This window comes from Serinus canaria, chromosome 3 (assembly GCF_022539315.1).
Source record: "Serinus canaria isolate serCan28SL12 chromosome 3, serCan2020, whole genome shotgun sequence".
NCBI lineage: Eukaryota > Metazoa > Chordata > Aves > Passeriformes > Fringillidae > Serinus > Serinus canaria.
The window spans coordinates 57,321,456-57,344,590 of record NC_066316.1 but is presented as its reverse complement, the minus strand read 5'-3'; the positions used below and the strand labels follow the sequence as shown (position 1 = coordinate 57,344,590).

At 37.5% G+C, this 23,135-nt stretch overlaps 1 protein-coding gene across 7 annotated transcripts in view; it reads right to left on the bottom strand.

Moving 5' to 3' along the window:
* The window catches only part of HBS1L (HBS1 like translational GTPase), a 59,624-nt gene extending 37,676 nt beyond the window's left edge, over positions 1–21,948 (bottom strand). The window contains exons 1-4 of one of the 7 annotated variants that reach the window (XM_009095246.4): positions 21,783–21,948; positions 19,155–19,220; positions 17,255–17,392; positions 14,935–15,129 (exon numbers count right to left, since the gene is read on the bottom strand). In XM_009095246.4, the coding sequence (XP_009093494.2) occupies positions 14,935–15,129; positions 17,255–17,392; positions 19,155–19,220; positions 21,783–21,825 (442 nt within the window). In that variant the 5' untranslated portion in view covers positions 21,826–21,948. Of the gene's footprint in view, positions 1–4,046; positions 4,067–13,974; positions 13,994–14,281; positions 14,302–14,934; positions 15,130–17,254; positions 17,393–19,154; positions 19,221–21,782 lie in introns of those variants that run through there. The other 6 variants (XM_050972206.1, XM_050972207.1, XM_050972208.1 and 3 more) reach the window with 6 other exon arrangements.
* Positions 21,949–23,135: the final 1,187 nt, after the last annotated feature.

Here is a 23,135-nt window from a genome sequence, read left to right as displayed (position 1 = left end):
TATTGATCAACCTACTCTTCCCCACCTTAACTGTTCCAAGATTGCTGATTAAGGGATGATGTGTCCTGCTATTGGGTCAATTTTGCATTATTACTCAACATCAACATATTAAGTGGGGGATTAAAAAAATAACTACAGGATCACAATTCTTCCCTAGAAATTTCAGAAAAGCAAACTTTAACACTTATTATATCAGATCCAGCCTAAATCTAATATTAAAAAATTATTTTACAAATTATTTATATGTAGATAGGACAGTTTAAGTACTCTAGGGGCATTCAATTTTAAAAACATAATACCAGGAGAAAACACTTAAGAATTCCTCCTTCCAGCCTTATTTTATTTTCAGTGTTCTTACATCATGAAACCAAGGGTTGTAGGTGCACCATCAATATGCTACAATATGCTCAAAATCTACAATTCACTACTAGAGATTATATTTCCCATGTGCTATTATTTAGCAGAATGCTTTCCCTATTTTTTATTAGATACCACTTTAAACATCTTCCCCTCTCAATACTATTTGCCACTTATGGTGGAACATCAGAGGAGAAACAAAGGGAAATGAGGCTTCAAGTCCAGTCACACTCCTATCTGCTAGTTCTTGGTAATTTGTCATAACATAACGGGGTAGGTAAAGTTGTGCTATTCCACATGTGACTGCTCACAACTGGAAGAGACCTTAACTGCTCATAATGATGCTGGTGAACCTGTATTTTATTCTATCTTACTACTGGCATTCAAAACTCAGCTTTTCTGATATAACTAGCTACACCAACACCAGTATCTCTTGCTGGTAGACTTTGCAGATATTCCTGTGCTGTAAAGGACACCTTTTTTTTGCACGTACCTCCTAAACTTGAGCAACTCCTTCATTTTGGAAAGAAAGTGCCATCTCAGTTTTGTCCTCAGTGCTACACAGATTAAAGCTCAATCATCACACACACAAACCTACTCAACAGCAGCTACCTTTAACACAAGACAAGTAATAACCAAATATGTCTACAGGAGATGATGACCACATTCTCAAAGCTTGAGTTAGAAACTCTCAAACAAAGAAGTTTGATACTACTAAGTCATACTTTACTGTCATGTCATTTTCTTCCAGTTTGTTTTTGTGAAATCTTCCATAAGTCTTCACTGTAAGATCAACAGGCTTCATTCAACATCTACTTTTGCTGCTTCCTTTAATTGTAATGGAAAGCACCCTACTCATTCCCTAAATAAACATAATTAGTTCACCACACTGTCATCTTGTCCTGTTCATAAATAGAGTACATTTGAGGAAGGGCAGAAATGAAAAGGAAGCAATGGTTAATAAAAAAACAAAGGAAAAAAAAAACAAAAACAACCAAACCAAAAAAAAAAAAAAAACAACCCAAAAAGCAACAACTTCAGAATTCTTTCTTATTTAAATATCTTACTGGTAATCCAAAGAATATTCAAATGCTAGGTGTGAAACTGTTAAAGATCTCTGAATTTAACTCGCAAAACAAACTTAAGCTGCATCAATGCAGTAGACTGATCAAAGGTACCTAATTTATCTGCAGTCCAGAACCTCCACAGTATCAAAACCAACATATTAGCAGAAAATACATAACTGAAAAAAGTTCACACAACTATTACTACAAATTTAGAGACTAATCTTAAGCTTTCTGAAAAGACATGAAGTTTTCCTGGACCACTGCTGTGCAGTTTGTACAAACACCTAATTACAACAGATTATATACCAGAAAGACATATTTCCCTAAGGAATATATTATGTATGCTACCAGCAACATTGAACATTGCTAAGGATTTAGAGACCCTACCATTAATTTGGTAATTTAGTTGACAGTAGGCCTTGAGTGGCTAATTGATACAAAATCCTAGAATTAAGCTCTAACTGTATTTATCAGGGAAACCACTGCAAGGAAGAGCACAGATACTGGCCAAACTGAAGTAAACAAGGTACAAAAAAGCTACTTGACATGCACAGCAGCACACATTTGAGAAACACGAAATTCACCTTTAAAAACCCTACCTCTTCTGTCTAAAAATTTAGGAAAAAATCATAAAAATTGCACCACATTTCAGCATAAGAACACTTTCTTATTTTAACTGCAGCATGTTTTACATTATCTGCATTACTTATCTATACTTGCAATACTTATATATATTACTATTCTGAAAGTTTATTTATTCCACATTTTCCTATGAACTCATATGGTGTCAGCCAAACTTATCTGATTTCCAGCATTATCAAAGATGAACTTGTTTAATCAAGACTAGAAAAAATTATAACCTAATATTACTATAATCTGAAAAAGAGAGACCCGTATTTAGAAAATAACAACCTATATATAGATGTAATGTGAAACATAACACTGGAGGCTCTGTTCTCCATTGCCAAAATAGTTCAGAGACACAAACTGATTTATAAAAAGCTGCATATCTGAGTTTAGAAGCAAAATTGAATTTAGACAAGCTTTGAAAGATTTATCAGACAGAGATCAACACCAGAAAAATTTCATTCGCCAGCCTGGAGCAGAGCATTTCACTCTGTCATGACTTTAGAAGGGAACTCACATGGACTCAAGTTCATTGCTTCATGTTTTTCTCTACACTTCACATTTACAGTAGCACCTGTAAGCACACAGATAGCATCTACAATCTTGCAATAGTTTGTTTGCATACCATGTTATCATAAAAATAGCATCAAAACCATAAAATTTAAAGCACATTTCTGCCTTGAAAAGTGTTTATTTAAGATCTTTGGATGGCACTCTTTTTCCTTTTTTTTTCAACTCAAGCACAGTTACGCTATCTTGCCTAGTGGACAAGCAAAGTTAGTCACTTTCCTGTTTATGTGGGTCAGCAACAGGGAAGAGGAAAACATTAAAAATAGGAAAATGTGATTCTAAAACCACAAAAAGTTGCAGCAGGGACTCCAACAAGGAGTACCCAAAATAACTTCAACTCATATTTTGGAATTAATTAGATACAAAATTTCCACTTAGGGTGAGCTTCTATAGGCAGTAAGAAACATAGAAAAAGAACAGAAGCAACAGTCAGTCAAAGCTCTTGCATATCTTTGACAACATGACATTACAACTTCTGCAGACACAACTATTTTCCACAATAAAGTCAGCTAGTTTTCCAAGCTTTTGGCATTTTAAGCATTAGCTTCTGGCAGTGGACTCATGAGTTTTAATTTTAATGGCCATTTCAATTATCACAAGTGTAACAGAAGGGACGAAACTGGTATTTCACATATTTTTAAGTGTCCTCACTGAAGACTGAAAGGCTCTGAACATAGAAGCTGAGGTGATGAAAAATGGGTAGTATCTTGTCACCTGAGAAGAAAATAGTTCAGGTGTAAATAGAGGCACACAAATGGTGGCATTTCTGTTATGTCTGATATATATGTGTCATAATACACTAGACTATGGAACCAATGTGCTTTGTAACAATTCTCAATCACCCACAAAACAGAAGAAACATATCCAGAAGACTATACAGAGATGAAGTTTGCATTGTTGACACAAATTTTCTAGGGAAGGAACAGTAATTGTAGTGAAAGACCCTTTAGCATAAACAGACATTGTGAAGTAATTTTGTGTTTAAAGCCTGCATTTTTACACCATCCTGGCTTTTACTTTTCAACTTATTATCTGAATTTTCCCAGGTTTCCTGTTAGCACTCAAGCTCCTTTTTACCAGTAGGCAATGTATTTTAGTCTGCTTCTTTTGCTCCCACTATTTGGATTGGATATGCCACTTCTAATGTTTAGATGTATTACTAGTTTCTAGAGCTGAAATGCACTAGTTTTCAACTGCAAAACACTAACATGTCAGCATTCCCAACAGCATGCCCTCGCTTTGAGTACTCCTCTGGTACAACTTGAAGTACAGCTTCAGGCAGGATTTACAATCTTTAAATTCACACATGATAGCAGTACAGCAGCAGTGATTCATTCATCCTTAAAATAGGATTTTTTAAAAAATCTGACTCCAATCATATTCCCAATAATCCCATCTGAGAATTTAGTAAATTCTTCACTTTACCTTCTAAAGACACTGAGAAAACCAAGTTTTCTTGGTTGCTAGTTGAGCTTTACCGTGACCTAAATGGATTGAGATAGGACACCGTAAGAACAAGTGGAGCTACGGTTTCCCCAGGATCTCTGGTTCTTCTGGAATTCCAAAGTTCTAAAAAGGACACAATCATTTTTAGTTTCATCTCTTGGCTTCCAAGCAAAACACCCAATTTTTATACATGATACAGTCAACTATGGAAATGACTTTGTACTGGTTTACACTTTGTCCTAACAAAAGTAAACCAAACTAGTGTTTAGAGGACCATGAAGGAAAACTCAGAAAAAGCCTGGAGTGTCACTTTTTCCAGTGTAGGTGTACAGTATGTATGAGGAGAATCTCAAAACTGTATTTCAAAGGATTTTAAAAAGCTTTTCATTGCTGGTGACACATTTTTCCCTGAAATAAGCCACTTCCTTTCTAAAACCCACACAGTACCTCCGTGTCAAGATTCAGTAACTTCACAAAGTCTGTGTATATATTTTTCTTACCCAAAACACGGAAGTTTTAAATTCTCATTTACTTTCCATGATTTAAGATACATCATGTCAGATTTCAAACATTTCCATTGAGAAAAGAACACATTTTCTTTGTCACAGGCAGAATGCACAACATACCTGAGTATAATCAAGTACAACAGGTCCTCATCTCTATAGCAGGCATTTGAGAATTGTAATGTTACAGAAAAGTTACCACATTCAACTGAAGATGGGAATAAAAAGTTCTTCTCAGCTACCAATGTATAAACAATGGATTTTCAAATGAGCAAAATCAAAGCATCAAAGCCTAATACGATAAATGGCAGTAAAACATGAGGAAATCTAAAGCTAATGAAAATATATTGTACATCACCGTTAAACTTCAGAAAGTTTGCTCTTCTTTGGAATTCTCCCTATGAATAAAATCCAAAAGTATCAGTTTGTCTGGTTTTGCTTGGGTTATTTTGGTCATTGAATGCTCCCAACTTCATTTGTCCATTACCCACAACCAGAAGTGATAAATGTTTTCTGTTAAAGCACAATAATTGTATTCTGACACTTTGCACTAAGAAGTAACCACTATCACAATGACCATGACAACATAAAAAGACAGAGAACAAGTATTTGTCCATGGAAAGAGAAACGTATCATTCTGAACCAAAACCAAAGCTTGCTGCATTCAACCGAGTAAAAAGAAAGAGCTAATTACATCAAGTCACATTGTAGTGATGTTTGTGCGATTTTTTCATTTTTAACTGCTACTGATGTAAAGCAAAAATAAAGGAAGATACTTATACAGGAGAGACAAAAAAAGCCCCAAAAACAAAAACCAGAAAATTAAAAGAAGCATTAACAAAATGCAAGGTAAGCACCTGACAATTTTATTTGTTCTTTTCTTGAAATTGCCCACACTGTATTACCAGTTATGTCAAAATCTAAAATAAATGCAGAATTAATAAAATGCATAAACCAAAGCTACACGTCAGTGAAGAAATACCTGTTTCTTTATTAATATCTATTAACTGCTTCTCTATAAGAAAAAGAAAGTAGCAAAGCCCAATATCTACAAACCTAGACTTGAGACGTGTGCTCTATTCCTAGATTATCTGGCATGTCATGAGTAAGGCTTTTCAGCTTCCTATGCCTTACTTTAACTCTCTATGTGAAGTTTATTTCTTATTAAATATTTATAAAAATAGACTGGTTCTTGGTGTTATTCTTGAGAAATTACCATAAAACAAAATAGCCAGTGCCACCACAAAGACAGCTCAACTCTAGATTCCTTGCTGCCCCAACAACAACCAGACCAAACAGACTCAGTTTGCAGTGCTTTTTATTTCCTGCAAGGACTGCACATTTACAGACACCTGACCTCCTTCTTGCTCAAGCATCACTAAAATCAAAAATCTCAATGCCATAAAGTGATTAACAATTCCATTAATGGTGCCTAAAATGGAACAGAACCTTGGTAAATCACCAGTATCTGTTTGTTCTGTAACACTAACACAAGCAGAAAGTAATGAAAATGTAGTTTAGCTAGGAAAAAAAACATGAAGAAATTAAACGAAAATGCAGACATTTTTCACTGAAGGAACCATTTTCACATAAATACTTTTCAGAAATTTGATTTTTAAGAAAGATTTCTCAGAGAACCTGTAAATACCAGCTACATTTCCTGAAACAAAATCTTTGCTTGTCTTGACTATACTGAGAACAACTTACTACAAGACTCTGTTTCAAATTGCAATCTCTGAATATCACTAATACCAGAACAAAGGACATCTGAGAAATGCTACACATGTCAAGAACATATGTCACCAGAGAAATCTGAATTAAGCTAACATTCTTTATGTTATGGATAAAACTACTCAAATTACCAAAATAATATCCATCTAGATCAGCTATTACCTCCACACACTAACAAAAATCACAAAATTACAGTATATTCTGAGTTGGAAGGGAGCCACAAGGACCAAGTCCCCCTCCTGCCCCTGCAGAGCACCAACCCCAAGAGTCACACCATGTGTCCAAGAGCATTGTCCAAGCACCTTCTGAACTCCATCAGGCTGGTGCTGTGACCACTTCCCTGGGGAGCCTGTTCCAGTGCCCAAACACCCTCTGGGTGAAGAACCTTTTTCTTATATCCAACTTAAACCTCCCTTGACACAACTTTAGGCCACTTGCTCAGGTCCTGTCACTGGTTACCACAGAGATCAGTGTCTGCCCCTCCTCTTTCCCTCATGAGGAAGCTGCAGATTGGGATCAGATCTTCCCTCAGTCTCCTTCAGGCTGAACAGACCACATGACTTCAGCTGCTCCTCATACAGCTTCTCCTCCTGGCCCTTCACCATCCTCATGGCCTCCTTTGCATGCTCTCTAATGGTTTAATGTTGTTATGTTGTGGCATCCAAAACTGCCCCAAGCATGGGAGGTGAGCCCTCCCCAGTGCAGAGCAGAGCAGGACAATCCCCTCCCTTGCCTGGCTGGCCATGCTGAGCCTGATGCCCCCAGGACAGGGTTGGCTCTCCTGGCTGCCAGGGCACTGCTGACTCACGGTCAGTTTGCCATTGACCAGGACACCCAGGTCCCTTTCTATGGCTCTGCTTTCCAGCCTCTCATTCCCCAGTCTGTATGTACTACCCTAGGTGTAGAATTTGACACTTGCCCTTGTTGACCTTCACATGGCTGGTGACTGCCCAACTGTCCAATTTACTGAGGTCTCTCTACAGGGCCTCCCTGCCCTCAAGGGAGTCTGCAGTTCCTCCCCATTCCCCATCATCTGTGAACTTGCTCATTATCCCTTCCAGTCCTGAGTCCAAGTCATTTATGAAGATGCTGAAGAGCACAGGGCCAGGGATGAAGCCTCACTAGAGACGTCTGATGTCACCTCACTCACTATAAACCTTTGTGTCTGATCCATGAGCCAGCTGCTCACCCATCTCATGATGTGTTTATCCAGCTGCATGCTGGACATTTTCTCCAGAGGGATCCTGTGAGAGACAGTATCTAAAGTTTTACTGAAATCCAAAAATGTGTAAAATGGTTGTGGTCTGTAGAGATTAAAGTGATATTTGAAAGAGAATCTTAGAACCATTTCTTAAGAATTAGACTTATGAAAACAAAATGAGTATATATTTATATACATGTGTGTTTGGATTCCCTTGGCCAACTAGGCAGGTTACTTTATAATAAAACAAAATCAGACAGGACTTTCATGAAACCATTCTGGCTCTGAGCACTGTGTTGTCTTTCAGATGTTTTTCAACACCTCCCAGGAAAATCTTTTCCATAACTTTATCAGACACTGAAGTGAGAGTGATGGGCCTGTAGTTTCTGAGGTCATCCTTAATGCCCATCTTGAAAATCAGCACAATGCTCACCAGTTTCCAGTCAGCTCGGACCTCACTGATGATAAGTAAATACTTCACGAGCAACTCTTCTCTAAAATCTCCATAATCTCATTGTAAAAAGAGCAAAATAATTTTTATTATGTTTTCATAAGTCTAATTCTTAAGAAATGGTTCACAGATTCTCTTTCAAGTATCATTTTAATCTCTACAGACTACAACCATTTTACAGGTTCTAGTCATCTTCTGGTCTTATTAGTACCAGAAACTTAGGGCAATGGGTTATTTTCTAAAGGGATCCTACCAACAATAAGCATACTAATCAATTATTTGAGCAACAAACTACTGACATACCTCAGAAGTCACAGACAATTGTTTCTAATAGGCCATTTTTAAGCATGCAATGTAATGAATCCACAAACCAGACAATGAACATTTCCATGATGACACTAGAAGCTGATGAGCAGCTTCATACAGATGGTTCATCTCAAGAATTACCTAAAATCACAAACTGCAATTAGCTTTTACTTTTTGGTAATATGGTGTACTTGAACAGACCCCACAAAGGAGCAACTGCTGCAAAATACAGCAATACTAAAATAGAGACCCATACTAAAATAGAGACCCATACCCAACTGCATTGAAATAACAATTTCGGAAGACAAGAGTGTGATTAAATAAATAAATAAATAAATAAATAATAAATCACCATTTGCTTTTTGTTTCCTCGCATTGCTCTCCAGTGCAGATAGGTGACTTGAACTAATGTCATTTCCTATAATCTAATTAGAAGTCTGGATGTAGTAAATTGAACATATAATCTAAGTTCATTAGCTGTCTACGTTTCAACAAAATGAATCAAAAAAAAAGTAAGATAACCATAAAAACTCAATTCTATTTAAAAAAATACCAAAAAACAAAAAAACAAAACAAAAAAAAAAAAAAAAAAACCACAAAAACCACAAAACAAAACAAAAAACCAACAACAACCAAAAAAATGGAGAAGTATCCCCTTTAAGCACTTTAGGAAGTTTACCTTTACACTAAACTAAAGTTTACCTTTAGTGGGATGAAATATTTGCTTGAAATATTGATCCATAATCAAATCTAATACAAAAACATTTTAAAAATTTGAGAAGTTGAGTACTTGAGATTTGAAAAATATGTGACTGAGTGGCTGTACAACCCTAGCTTGTGTATGAGCTACTGCCCTTGTATAATGGCACTGTAATAAAGTACATATGCTTCATCAAAAGACAAGCCATATTCAATCTTCACACAAATCTTTTGTCCAGATATTCATTTTTGCAGTACTAGTTTGCATAAGTGCAGATTTTCAGCAACTGTTCACAGATTACAGGAAAATGTTTTTGAATGGCACAGTAAGGAAATAGGGCAAAACACTGCAAAGACTATGCCCCTGCACCAATTAGTCTCTTAGAAGTAACATTTTGAAATACTATTGTGCAACAGTTCTAAAAATTCAAGCCATTTGCTGCATGTGAAACTTAAGATCTTGAGAAGTGTCCAAATAGATTTTGCCTTACTTTCTCCAAAGGAATCTTCTGTGCAAAGAACGTCGGTGCAAACCTTGACAAGAACTGGACTTTGTTTCCACAACAGACATAACATTACAGAACACTGAGCTCTATTTCTATCAGGTAAGTTAACAAGAAATTGTAATTAACTCAGTCCTTTAATAAAATGCATTTTATTTACATACATAAAGCAACATCCAGAAGTTAAATTTGTATTAAAAATAGTCAGCAGCCATTTAAAAATTATGCACAAGATAGATTTTGATGTACTAAATGCCTTAGGAGTACATAGTAGTAGTATGTGTATGCAGTTTAATATTATCATCTTTTTCTGTTTATATGCAGAGACAAGTATTTTGCAATGTTAATATGTGAATTCCAAAACAAGTAACACAATTAACCCATATTAGCCAAAGATAGACAATAGCTGCAAAATGAGGGGGGATTATATACATAAATTAAGAAAATAAACTCACCATGTCAAGCATAAAACAGGCAGATTTAGTTTACTAGAATTCTAACTTTCATGAGGCACAAACCCTTCAGTGCAAAGGCCAAACAACAGTTGCTACACAAAAAGTCACATACCAAATCATGCAGTATTCTAACACAATTAAACCAATCCTTGATACCATATACCTCATTCTCAGTAAATAATTAAAGGAATAAATAAAGAAATTATTAAAATACCTGTTTAATTTAAAAAGCAAATATAGTGGCACAATATTTTTTGTTTAGAAAAACAAAACTATAAGATTGTCTAGGCATGAAAATAAATCTCTGCTGAAAATTAATTGGAATTCGGGTTAATCTACCACTTAGGTACCTTCCCCAATATTTAGCCTGCAGGTCTGTATTAATCCAAGGCTCACTTCAGGATTCAGGATTACAAACTGAGGAAAAATCCCTCCCCTACTGTTTACACACTGAACAGCACATACTGCTCCTTCACGACCACTAACTCCTGAGTCAAATGCCAATGAAAAAGTAATTATATATGAAAATCTAGCTGCCTAACAAGATCCAAAGTTATTTACTAAGGTAACAATCCCACAGTAAGATCCATGAAAAATATACAATGCTGATGTTCTTTTGCCCCCTACCAGTTGTTCCAATGGTATCCACAGAACCTATATTTAGTTATATGTCCAGTTCATGCTCTAAAATTATAACAAATTCTAAGGAGTTTTATGCAAATAAGGGCAGCCGGGGGAATGAGAAAATAGGCCAGAACCAAAGAGAAGTTAGACAGAAAAAGTAAGAAAATATTTAGATGTGAAAGCAAAGCTATTCAATTTTAAAGGACCCACACATATTAGAAATCTCCACTGACATTAATGAAGTCTTCTGGAATATCTGAAACACAGGAAAGCAAAACCACCTACAAATATAACAGGCATGATGACGCCAAGCTTTGCACTCGTATTTTATGGTGAAAAATTAAAACTTCTCTACTAGAAAAATACACACAATTTTGGGAAATGTGAGCTTTAATTACAAACTCTGCTAACAGGACCCTTTGGTCAGTAGGAAAAACAGACTTGGATTTTTAAGCAGGAGGAAGTTAAAGCTTGGATTAACTGCAGAGAAAGAGATCACTGAAAAGCACTTCCTATTTTTGACACAGTAAAATATGCTATTATGACTAATCATTAAAACAATCAGTAGTACAATCAGTATGCACCAGATTCTATAGAAAGTCTTCTTAGGAAATCAATTATGCTCCTGCTAAAGAATTTATCAGACCATAGTATATACTACATAATATTGGATTGTATTATTTAATCCTTTAAAGGAACTCCAAATAGGTTAGCATAGAATAACACATCAATTGGAACATAAACACTGCAGCACTGTCATTATATAAAACTTTTATTGATTAGGGTAAGAAACATCAATTTCATTCACAAGGTCAAAGATCACACTGCTCTTAGTCCTAAGTGACAGATGCATCAACTAGCCAAACAAGCAATATATACAGACCATTAAATTTGTACCTGAGAGAACTGGAACATGTTTTGTTTTATTTTATTTAGAAACAATATTGTAGTGCAATCTGAAGTCAGGAATAAACCTAAAGGATTTGTCTTTTTTTTTTTTTGACCTAACATGCTCAAAAAAATTGGATTAAAACTAGATGAAAATCATATCTACTGTTTCATACTAGCTGCCATGTTTAGCATAAGTTTATGAACACACATTTTTTGAGTTGCAGCAGTATCTTTTATTGAACTTATTGCTGTTCTGAATCTAAAAGACTGCCAATGACACTGGAAACATATTAGAGGTCAATGTGTACTAAAAGGAAAGTTAAAACATACATGCAGCTACTAATTCGATTAACAGGGCACCATAGTAAGTTCAGAATATTCTGATTTGAATCTTTCACGTAAAGATCCAAAGTAACAGCAATGTGTACAAAGAGCAGACGAGAATGCATTTCCATTTCTGAAGGAAGTTTTCATCAAAAAAGACAAGAGGCAGACACAAACAGCACTTAGGCTTTGCCTTATTTTTTTTTTCCATTGAGCAAAAACTCTCATGCTACAGTTGAAAGTACTGAAACTTCAGCACTTCTCTGAAAGGCTTGAGAATAAGCAATAGAATCCTAGGGAAGCTTCTTATGAAACACATGCAGCATGTACATACCTATAAAATTGCTGGTTTAAAATGCTGGATATCACATTTTGATAGCTAACTGGAGTCACGGGGCACAACAACAATTTAATTGCTTGCTCCGCTACAAATTTGGTCCTATCAAAAACTACACATGTACTACTACAACCAGAACTGTCAAAACCTGAGGTCCTTGAGGCTTTTAAAAACTAAAGGCATTTCTGTTTTAATAATGTGATCAGTATAAAGATAGAATAATGACATTGACTGGAAACATCCATTACAAGACTGGCAGTTTAATAACATACCTTTATCAGAAAATCTAACCTTAAGAACATTTAATAAAACAGTTGTAATATAAACTGAGGTTCCTGCTCCCCAAACTATGCATATAGCAAAAGTAAATTACTTTACAAAATAATAATTCACTGTTCTTCCCAATGAACTGTATCTTCAACACCTAAAGTGATATTTCAAGAAGTCTAACGGTGTTTACAGAATTTTGTACATGCAGTATCTGTATAGTAGAATTCAAGACTTTCCAAAAGTTAAAAATTTTAAACTGTCTGTGAAAATTATGCAAAAATTAGGATATTCAGTGCAGCACTTTAAAAGTTCACATACAAATTTCTACCTATCAGCAAGAATTGTAATATGTCAATTTAAAAAAATAATAATAATAAAAAAAATCAACTCTGGATCATAAATAGGTCCTATATTGATTTTTTTAAGTACAATTCAACATCAACACTGATGTCTTTTTCTTTTCTCATTACTGCCTTGTAAAAGCTTTTCTTTGGTTAGCTTTCACAATATCATCAGGAGATGCTGTTTTGAAGTCAAACGGTGTTATGGCTATTGTAGGACCAGTTTCCTTGGGTTTTACATCTTGTACTTGTCTACTGTATAGGAAAGTTTTGTGTATCCCAACTGTGCGCCGCTTATACCCTTTTGGAGGATAACGGAGGCACAAGGTTAAAGCAAAAGCTGAAGGTCTTGCACGCAGCGCCTTTATCCATGAAAGGGACAAATCCTGCCTCTTAAGACTACCATGCCCTTTTTTGGGTTTTCTGTTTGTTTTGGCAAAACCAGGACATTTTCCTTGTTTTTCTTTTACAAGTTTTGTTTCAGGACTTAAGACATTTGACTGTCCTACCACACTCTTCTCTGTAGATACACCTGCATTTTTTACAAGGACACTTAAATCAATGTTGGTTCCTTGGGAGGGCCTCAATTCAATTACATTGTGCATGGGCAAATCCGTCCTTTGCTGAGTTTTATCTATTTCAATAGTCTCTGCTATTAAATCCGAGAGTGATAAATTCTCAACCTCCTTTACTGGACAAACTTCAGAAAGGGCTAGAGAAGACAAAGACCCTGTTAGCTCTGGCATCCCACCTGAAGTTTGGGGTTGACTTACTAGTTGTGACAATGATGAAGTTCCCAACTTCCTATCAGTGAGACTTGCTGTTGACTGGGTGTAAAGATCAGCCAAAGAGTAACAGTGGCTAGCACTGCTTTCCTGGTGCTCTTGAAGCAAGTCAGCCAATGATGTACTTCCAGATCTTAACACTGGCAATGCAGCCATGTCTGAAGAGAGGCTTTCTTGCTTTCTACTTTGTGCAAGCGAAGAAAAATTTTCAAGAAGTTCATTCTTTTTATTTATAGTATGACTGACTTCATTATCAAGAGCCAAGTTTCCTAAAGCACTTCCTAAACATGGAGGACTACAAAAATTAGCATTACTATTACATTCAGAAGTTTTTGAGGAAAAAAGTGGAATGCTGTGTTCAGGACTCAGAGAATCACAAACCACATTCTGCATCAGCAAGGATTTCAAGTCCTGTGTTTCCTTGCACTTCAATGGGTTACTTCCTATGCTAGAGTAAACATCTTGACTGTCAGGAACCAAACTTACTGCTTTAGCACTTTCTGGTAGTTGCTTCTCTGCTTGTTTATTCACAGGTGCACAAAATGATCCTTTACACAAATCATCACTGAACGCAGCTGACAGAACAAGTGAAGAGGATTCCAATCCTTTCCTTTCACATGAAGGTATATTGGATTTTTCAAAATTTGTAGTTAAAGAATAAAGAGCTGAGTCACTTTTGGCTGTCAAATTTCCAAACCCAGATTTGTTGGTGTTGTCAGCAAAACTGTCTATTGCACAAGAGAAACTGTCTGTATCAACACACATTTCTGGACAACAATGTAAGTCTCCTTACCTTACAATAGCCAATAATTTTCAGATGGAAGTCCAGTCACAATGAAATATCCCATTTTTTAAAAGTTGACAGCAGCAACAACAAAAAAAAAAAATCAAGAAACATGAAAAGGCATTTAATTACTAAGTGTCATCCAAAGGTAAGGAACATTCTACATGTAAATCATAGGTATCTACAGAAATACATAAAGAACTTTAAGAATCAGCAGAGAATGTCAGTAAAGACTACAAATATTTAAGTACAAATCAGAATAAAAAAAGCTACTGTATAGAGACTCCCCTAAAAGGGAGATAGTAGGGGTGGGGGATGTCAGTTTACCAAATAAATAACAGAAGCACTAAAAATTTAAAGATGCCTTTCAAATTTAAAGCATGCATTAATTAAGTCATATATTATAAATGAGAAATCTATTATGAACTGCAGATGGTCACAGCTTGAATTTAAACTGACACTGAGGTGTTATTTTGACTTCTCGCTCAAGAAAAGCTCTTTCCTTGAAATGTTTTAGAACACACATATAGTAAGTCAGTCTTCTTTCATTTTCCAAGAAATGACTATGGCAATGATAAGTGTCTTCACAGTTTGTAAAGCCAAAATTAAATTGTAGATAGAAATGAATCACCTTGAATGTAAGCAATTAAATATAAGTATACCTTTTGTAGTCTTTGCTAAAATCACAGCATCCTTATTCTTGGTCTTCACATTTTGCTTACTGCCTTGTGAAAGCACAAGATCCAAAGCCTTCTGTACATCAAATTTAGTATCCAGTACTGCTTGCACCATTGTTTGTTCTGGTATGGACTCTGCCAAAACTTCTCTCATTTGATCAAGGCATGAATTAAGACGGGCTGAAAGAAAGACATGACTGTTATAAGCTGCCCAAAAATATGTCTTCAATGGCCTAACCACTAGCACCATACCTCTGAAATTAATTTCTAAAGATTTTAACCCTTCCTGTAATATTTTCCCTTCTGTTTGCTAATCAATCTCATTTACTGCCCTGATAGACTTTGTTCCCAAACCCTGCAGAATATGTGACCTACTTCAGATATTGTAATAAAGAACATATTACTGACTATTTATTAATCTAGGAAGACTCAGTACTGAAATATATTGATGTGCTAAAATAACTATCTTCTCTGCAGAGAAGAAATACAAATAAACACCTTAAAATCATCCAAAGCAATAGAGTCAAAATAAAACGTGCTGTTCAATGGGATTCTAAATGTTTATATGCTACAATTGACACCCAAAGTAAAACAGCATTTTCAGGGTCCTCAGGCGTTAACAACTGAAAACCTGGATCAACACGCCAGGTTTCAAACTACCTGTAAGCTTTACCTTTTCTGAAACTGTAATATATTTTTGGGCTGATTAAATCAATTTTCTTTGGAGAATATTTCTGCAACTACTATAAGCCTTCACTAAGATACTTGCTGCACACAACAAGAGACTGAAAATTCACCAGGCTGCCATTCACTGGAAGCCATACAAACACTAAAGAGCAGAAAATCCTCCTGAAATCCTGCTTTCTGCCAGTTCAGATTTTAGAAAACAGGAACAGAAGAACAGGAAGACAGCTACATATTTTTATTTGAACACTTCCTAGAAGATGTTTAAAGAAGTTTGGGAATTCAACACTACAGAATTCTTACCTCCACGAGGTTATTTACACTATCACCCTTTACCTGTAATTCAAATAGCAAGCGAATCTTCCCCAGACATTTGCCCTGCAAAACAAATGTGGGTAGAGCCCGGCACCATGTCCTGGTTGCCATTTTACTATCTAACACCCAACAAGAACAACCTTGTGAAACTCTTTGCAGCCACCCTGGCTACATCAGTAATTTTGTATTAATGGCCACCACTACACACTGTATCAAACCACTGCTGTTTTCACAGTAGAGGTGGCTATTTTGAGGTTTCTTTGGTTTATTTCCCCTCTTGTTTTAGTCCAAAAAGTTACTTTCCTTCCTGCTCCAATAGCAGGTCTTAACTGATTGAGTCTGTCAAAGGCATTCTGCAAAGCCAGAGGACTGCATTGTCTAGATCACATGTACTACTATACTGGCTCATCCTTTCAAATAGCCCTCCACAGCATTATTTCTTGCTGTAAAAACATGTATATTATTGCCCAATGTATGATATTTAACCATATCTCTAAGCATTAGCTTAACTTCTACCAATTTACTTGACATGGAATCCAAATTATTTCTAATTCACTGTTCTGAATTTTCTGCAACTTTTTTAAGAACCGAATTTCAACACACTTTAGTCTGATCTTTTCAACATTTAAAAAATATTCCTGATTATTTCCAAAACATTAAAAACTATATTAATACTTGGGAAAGAGACTTGTGAATCTTTTTCACAAGGCAAGTAATTAGGCAATTAGGCAGCAAGTTTAAAAAACAAAAGCAAGCATTTTCCCCCAACCGCTCAGTTCAGAACTCAGCTTGTAACATGGAATTGATGGCTGCAAGACTGAATGGAAATAAAAGTCTTAAAACTCAAAAGGTAAGGGTAAGAAAAGACTGTACAGAATATTGGCTACTCTTTCAAGGAAATGAGACACTTTGAAAACCCCTTAAATACTACTAATTGCTATACTTTGGAATGCAAAGCAAAAAGAAATCATTCTAATACTAATACTCAGTTTATAATATTCAAGAGTCAAGATCTGAGCTGTCAGTACAGCTGTTGTAATGTCTCCACTTCAAGTAAAATCTCATTATTTCTAGTAAGAAACTAAGAACACATTTTAATGTTTGCAACCAAGTTACAAGTAGTACACAAAAGGTAGTTATGAACTTGAAGAATGACCACTGAAGGTAGCTCCCTGAAGGGTACTGTTTTATAACAAGATTTCAAAACTGTGAGCAATGTCAGTCAAGTAAGAAACATTAATTTAAAACTATTCTAGCAAAACTTTAATTCATGTAAGAGATTATTCTTAGAGTTTTCTCTAATTACCTCTATCAACTTCAGTCAACTGATGAGTGGGTGTTAAACAATCAGCAGCAGCATCAGTACCTTCATAGCCATATTCTTCTTCTAATGGCTCAGACAATGTGGCTGGTTTGTCTCGTCTGGAGTAAATAAACTGAGCTGCTGCATTAGGTAAAAAACAAAGTATTAAAAAAAGGTCATTTTTTTTTCTCCTTTAAAGGCAAAACACAAATAAAGGTAAAATAAGTTAGGATGATGAACTGTTGCAGTGGTTTCAAGGGGGTGGTGAGACACTACTGTGCAGTAACTACTAACTGAGGACTGCACAGAGCATACAACAGCTCATGCTAGAATATAAACAAGTTGCCATCACAGTGAAACTACAGGCTGGGAAATATCCTTGTATGAATGGAATGCAGTAATTCTGCAAAGTTCAGCATTACAAAAAAGATTATACTCCACTTTTGAGAAGCAGTATTTTCTATACAAATCTATGGCCTAATGTCTTCAGAACCTTACACCATTTTTAAATTTGAATTTTCAACCACTTTCAGTTTGAATTTAAAAAGTTAGCATGAAATTACATGGCTTTTAAAGTATGTGACTGTTAAATTACTGATAAGAATTTAATGGAGTTGAACACATCCTTTCTTTCTTGGAATTTCATTAGAAATACAGCCCATGAGTAAAAATGCATATTCACAGAAAACTTTAAACAAGTGCATGGTTTCACTTTGATTTAGCAGCATTAAGGCATATATAGCTAAAACGCCTTGCTGAACAAGAGCCCCAGTCATTACACTCTCTCAGAAATGTGCAAAGCATAATGTAAACAAATTGCCTTAAGCCATTAATATTCTCCCCAGCTCTGAAATCCATACAGAAAGCAGGTGTATATCCAGAAGTAGCAATTCCTAGCAACTGTTTCCCCAATGCATACACACCACTTCAAAGTCAATCCCCATAACTGAAGCAACTATTAAAATTGTTATACAATCTGCATCAGATTATTTTATAATTGAAGCTCCCCACAAAGAGTTTTTAGGAAAATTATTGTGCACAGTCAGGAATTGATTCTGCCATTTATCAGTCTATACTTGAGCAAAAGGTACACATTGCACATTTTCATCACTGAAATCAACAGCATGGGAGAATTTTAAAGACTTAATTATCTCAAGTTCCTTTGGCCAGAGGTCACACGCTATGTCACAGTCACACAGTGGATTAGATCCAAACCAGTTACCTGCAGTAGCACAGCTTCATGTCAACACCAGCTGTACTATTTCCAGGGCCCATTCAGCTCTAGAAACACTGCCACCAAATCCGGGGAAACCCTAAACTGATAATCTTGTCAGAGACTTGACTGGAGAACACAATGGTTCAGCTGGGCTGAGCCCCTCCAATTGTGCCTCACCTGAGCACACAGCCATTGCTGTTTTTAATCCTACTTTGCAACACTGCAAATGCTGGAAGACTGATTAGCTCCACGTGATCTTGCATGAGAGGAGCAGCACTGTAACCCACAACGAGACTCCCTGTCCCACATGTATTCAAAGGTGCGCAGAAATCATCAACTACCAGGTGCACAATAACAACTGTTAAGCCCAGGTAGATCCTACTAACCATAGGAAAAGACACCAAATGTTTCAAGATTATCAACACATTCCCACAGAGCAGATTTTTACATTAACAAGTACATTCCAACCATCTAGGATAACACATATGTATGTAGGACTCAAGATGTGGCCAGTTGTCTAATGGGACTCTCAAATGTCCAATGCCTAACACTACATAACTGACTGTAACAGGATTATGGCCACTGGGCACTTTTCAGAAGTGTCACTATCTTTTAAAATTTGTTTTCATTTAGAAATAAATATCAGAAGGTATCAATGAACAATACTTGATAATTTTCTGAACTAACCTGTTGAAGGAGAAATGCAATAATCATCTTCTACTGATTGGCCATACACATCATCATCTTCAAAGTCTATGAAGCAAAAATAGCAAGATTAATCTGCACAATTTCTAAATAATATTATAATTCAAAGCATATGTTTTGCACAAGGTTTTATGAAATAATGCATTTCCTGTATTCCAGTGAGGTTCTGTTTATTTACCTAGGTGAGAAATAACCTTCCAAGTGCCAATAACAGAATTTTCTTACAATAATACAATTTAACATTTAATAGTCTACTCATTAGGCTGAAAATTCCCAAGAGCTACCATAATTCACACCTCCTCTTTCAGCATCTCCTTGGCCCTCACAGACTAAATCTAACTTTCTACATTCCACAAATCTTTACCCTGGCACTTCTCTTGATATTTTTCCTTGACCTCTCAATCTTCATCCAAGACAGGCAGTTCAATTACAATTTCTACTCCACTCCTACACATTTCTCACCTTTCTTATCTATTTTATGCTCACACCCATCCACATTTCAAATGAAGTTCAGCAAGACAAAAAAATCAATTCACAATTCTCTTTGAATGCGCAAAATTTTTTCAGGTAAAAAGCAAGTATCTTATACAGTTACTTAAAGATAAAAATATTCTTTCCTCAGGAAAAGAAAAAAGGCACCAAGAAATAAAAAGAGTAAGTTATTCACCTTTCTCTCCAAAAATGAATCCTAGTACTATGCCAATCCTTAAAAAATAGTGTAATTTTCACTAAGCAAAAATGAAATACATGAAAAAAGTAACAAACTATTATTAAAGACACTACTGCACTTGGCAGTTTCATAAATAACATCTCTTCTTTACTGCTGTAAAAGACAGACCACAGCATGCACTGACCATAAAAATTAGTATTTAAAAACCACATAAATTACAGAGAACAGAGTAGAAGCTACTGAAGCATTCCAGCTGTATTGTCAAAATATCTGCAGATGGAATATCATATTTGGTTATGATCACAATATCTCAGAAAGGAGAGGGGAAAAAATGGAACATGGTCAAATAAAGACCAGAAGACCTAAGGCCTCAGAATCCTTCCAATGAAAGGAAACCAAAAAATACTGAAAATATTTAGCTTAGAAATGCAACTCATATTTGTGCATTACAGAACCACATGCAGCATAAAAAAACCATACTGCATTTAATAGAGAAGAAGACAAAGTCTATTTCATTTGGGCCATAAATGATTCTGTGTGACTACAAAAGAAACATATGGCACAAGGGTAAAGACCTGACACGTAACCTCACAATCATCTTTCCAATAGCAATAAGCAACTTAATAGCTACAGCAAATTACTGAGTATCTCATCAAACTCATTAAAAAAGAGTCTGATGAAATTAACTCTATGGATTGCACATTCAACTTCTCAAAAGCCAGCGACTCAGCTGAAATCAACATTTCAGCCAATCTGTGATGAAAAATGGTCTCTACAGGATGAAAAATCAAGCAGTAAAATTCCCAGTCTAGCTCAGGATTTTGCCTATATTAGGTAAATTTACACTAGCAGAAACTTCAAGGTGGGAACACAAAGCCAGCACAGCTCACATGAAGTTACAACTCCCAAGAAATTCCAATATTAGAGTGCAAAACCCAATTTGTACTACTATAATACATAAAAAACCGTGTAGTCTGTTCACTCAACAGAAGACCAGGGGCAGACTGAAGCATTTCTTGCATTTTTTTAATAATCTGACAAAGTGAAGCAACAAAACTGCTGCTCTCTCACATAAGGGCTCTTTAAAATATTGGTATGAATGGAAGTGTGTCCATTTCTCCACAACCCAAGCCAATAAAAATAAAGACTTTCAGAGGAAAAAAAATTACTCTGATTTACAGTTTCTGTAAGTTAATGGGACCAGGGCACAAAGAAAGCTGCAGCACTGCAGGTACAAGCCAAGTTCTTATGGAAGAACTCTGACATTCCACGCAAGATGCTTAAGTAAAATAAGACAGGTGCCTGAAAAAGAAATTATTCCCTAAAAGCACTTAAAAAAGTCTATCTTTAAGAATTACATTTCTTCCTCAAGTAACAGCTGTTAACTCCAACCTATTAACACTTTCCTAGAGTTTGGCCGTGAATACAAATTTTTAAGCTTTTCAAGACTAAAGATGGATGGATTCAACCATACTGAGGCTTTTTTCAAGTGAGTGACGCTACTAAAAAGCTGAGTCAATTTGGGCAGCTCAAGGCAATACAGCTGTGGCTTGGACCATATGTCAAGGCCACTCTCTCCGCGCGTGGCAGCTCCCGAGAGCCCCGGCAGCAGGAAGAAATCCTGGACGGCAGAGCGGCCACATGTGCCCGACCCTTCCCACTCGGGCGGGAAACGGGCCGGTAACGGGGCGGGGAGAGGCCTCGCCCGGAGCCCCGTCCAACCTCCGCCGAGGGGAGGTGAGGGGGCGGCTTTTCCCCTCCCACCGCCCCTGACAGCCCCCGGGCCCTCCCCTACCGCCGTGCGAGCCCTGCTACACCCTGCTGCCCGCGGCCACCGGCCGGCCGGTGCTAGGGGCACGGGCCGGGGGAGCGCGGAGGGACCGGCAGCTGCGGCGGGCTCCACAGCTCTGCCGCTAGCGCCTGCTCGCCATAACCGCTACCTTCGTCGTAGTTATATCCTCGGACGTTCCTGTGCCGGGACATGACGGCGACAGCGGCGGCCTCGCTCGCCCGCCCGCGGTGACGCTAGCGCGGCCGGCCTAGGTCGCCATATTGAAGTACGGCGGCGCCTGGCGAAATCCCCTCTTGCGCAAGCGCGCAGGGCGCCGCTTCCGCCCTCGTGCGCTGCTGGGCATGCGCACGGCCCGTCCCGCCTGGCTCGGGTCGCGCGGGGCCGGGGGCGGCTCCCGGAGGCGCTCGCGCCCCGCCCTCCCGGCCGGCCCGGCTGAGGCGCCCGGGGGCGGCGGGGGCGGTGGCGACCCCGGCGGGGCAACCTGCGAGTGGGGCTGGGGGTGGCACTTGGCGCTGAGGTGGAGCTGCCGTGCTGGAGACCTGCCCGAGTTTGGTGTCCGTGGTCTTGGAGGCCTCTTCCAGTCTGAATAAACGTTGCTGTGATTCTGCAGGGTCTGTCTGCAGTAGCTGTCTGTTTAGTAATGTGAGTTACAAGGGAGATCTAGATAGGAGATGCCCATTTTCTGTCAATGTTTGATTCTGTTTGATTCAAGCCATAAATGGGAAGTTTTACATGCACTCATGTAAGCAAGTGTTTTAAAGCTTATTCGAAAACAGTTGCATCACTGATGGAAAGGGAGCATTCTGTATAGGCCTAAATTCACTAACGGTAGGCTTATTTAAACACGCTTGAAGTAAGCGTCTGTGATCTGTATAGTACCACAGGAGCAGGATTTGAAAGGCTTTGAAATTAAGTACAAGGCCTTTCTCAATTCTGGATCTGAAACAACTCCAGGTGACCTGGCTTTTTGGTGATGAGTAGCCATTACAATCCAGGGACTGATTAGTGGCCAGGCTTAAATGAGCTATAGGCTTAAATGAGCTGCTGTGGGTAAATGCAAGCTGTAATAATTAGCATTGCAGTTGGCAGTGTTAAGAAGCAAAAATGTCAAAGCATTAGGCCCCATGGAGCCTGGATCTGACTACATTGGCACATTACTGTGACACTTCCTATTGCCAAGTTTCAGCCTGCAGGAGCAGTTGCACTGCCAAGGGTTTGGATAACCAAGGAATGTCCCTGCAGCTGCTCCTCTTGCTGGGGCAGACAGGGAAGGACAAGCAGACGAGACCTTAAGCTGTGGTGAGAAAGGGAGTTGGGATACAGATCCCAGTTCATGAGCTCCAGCTCTGACAGAATCTGTTTCTGTATCTGCCAGCCCAATTGATTCCCACATACCTGCATTCACCTATGGGCTCAGGAGCTGCTGGGCAGATGACACCATTAATATTTCTGAAGTCAGGTGTCTTCATCTGTAAGACCTTCAATAATTTATTTACCGTCT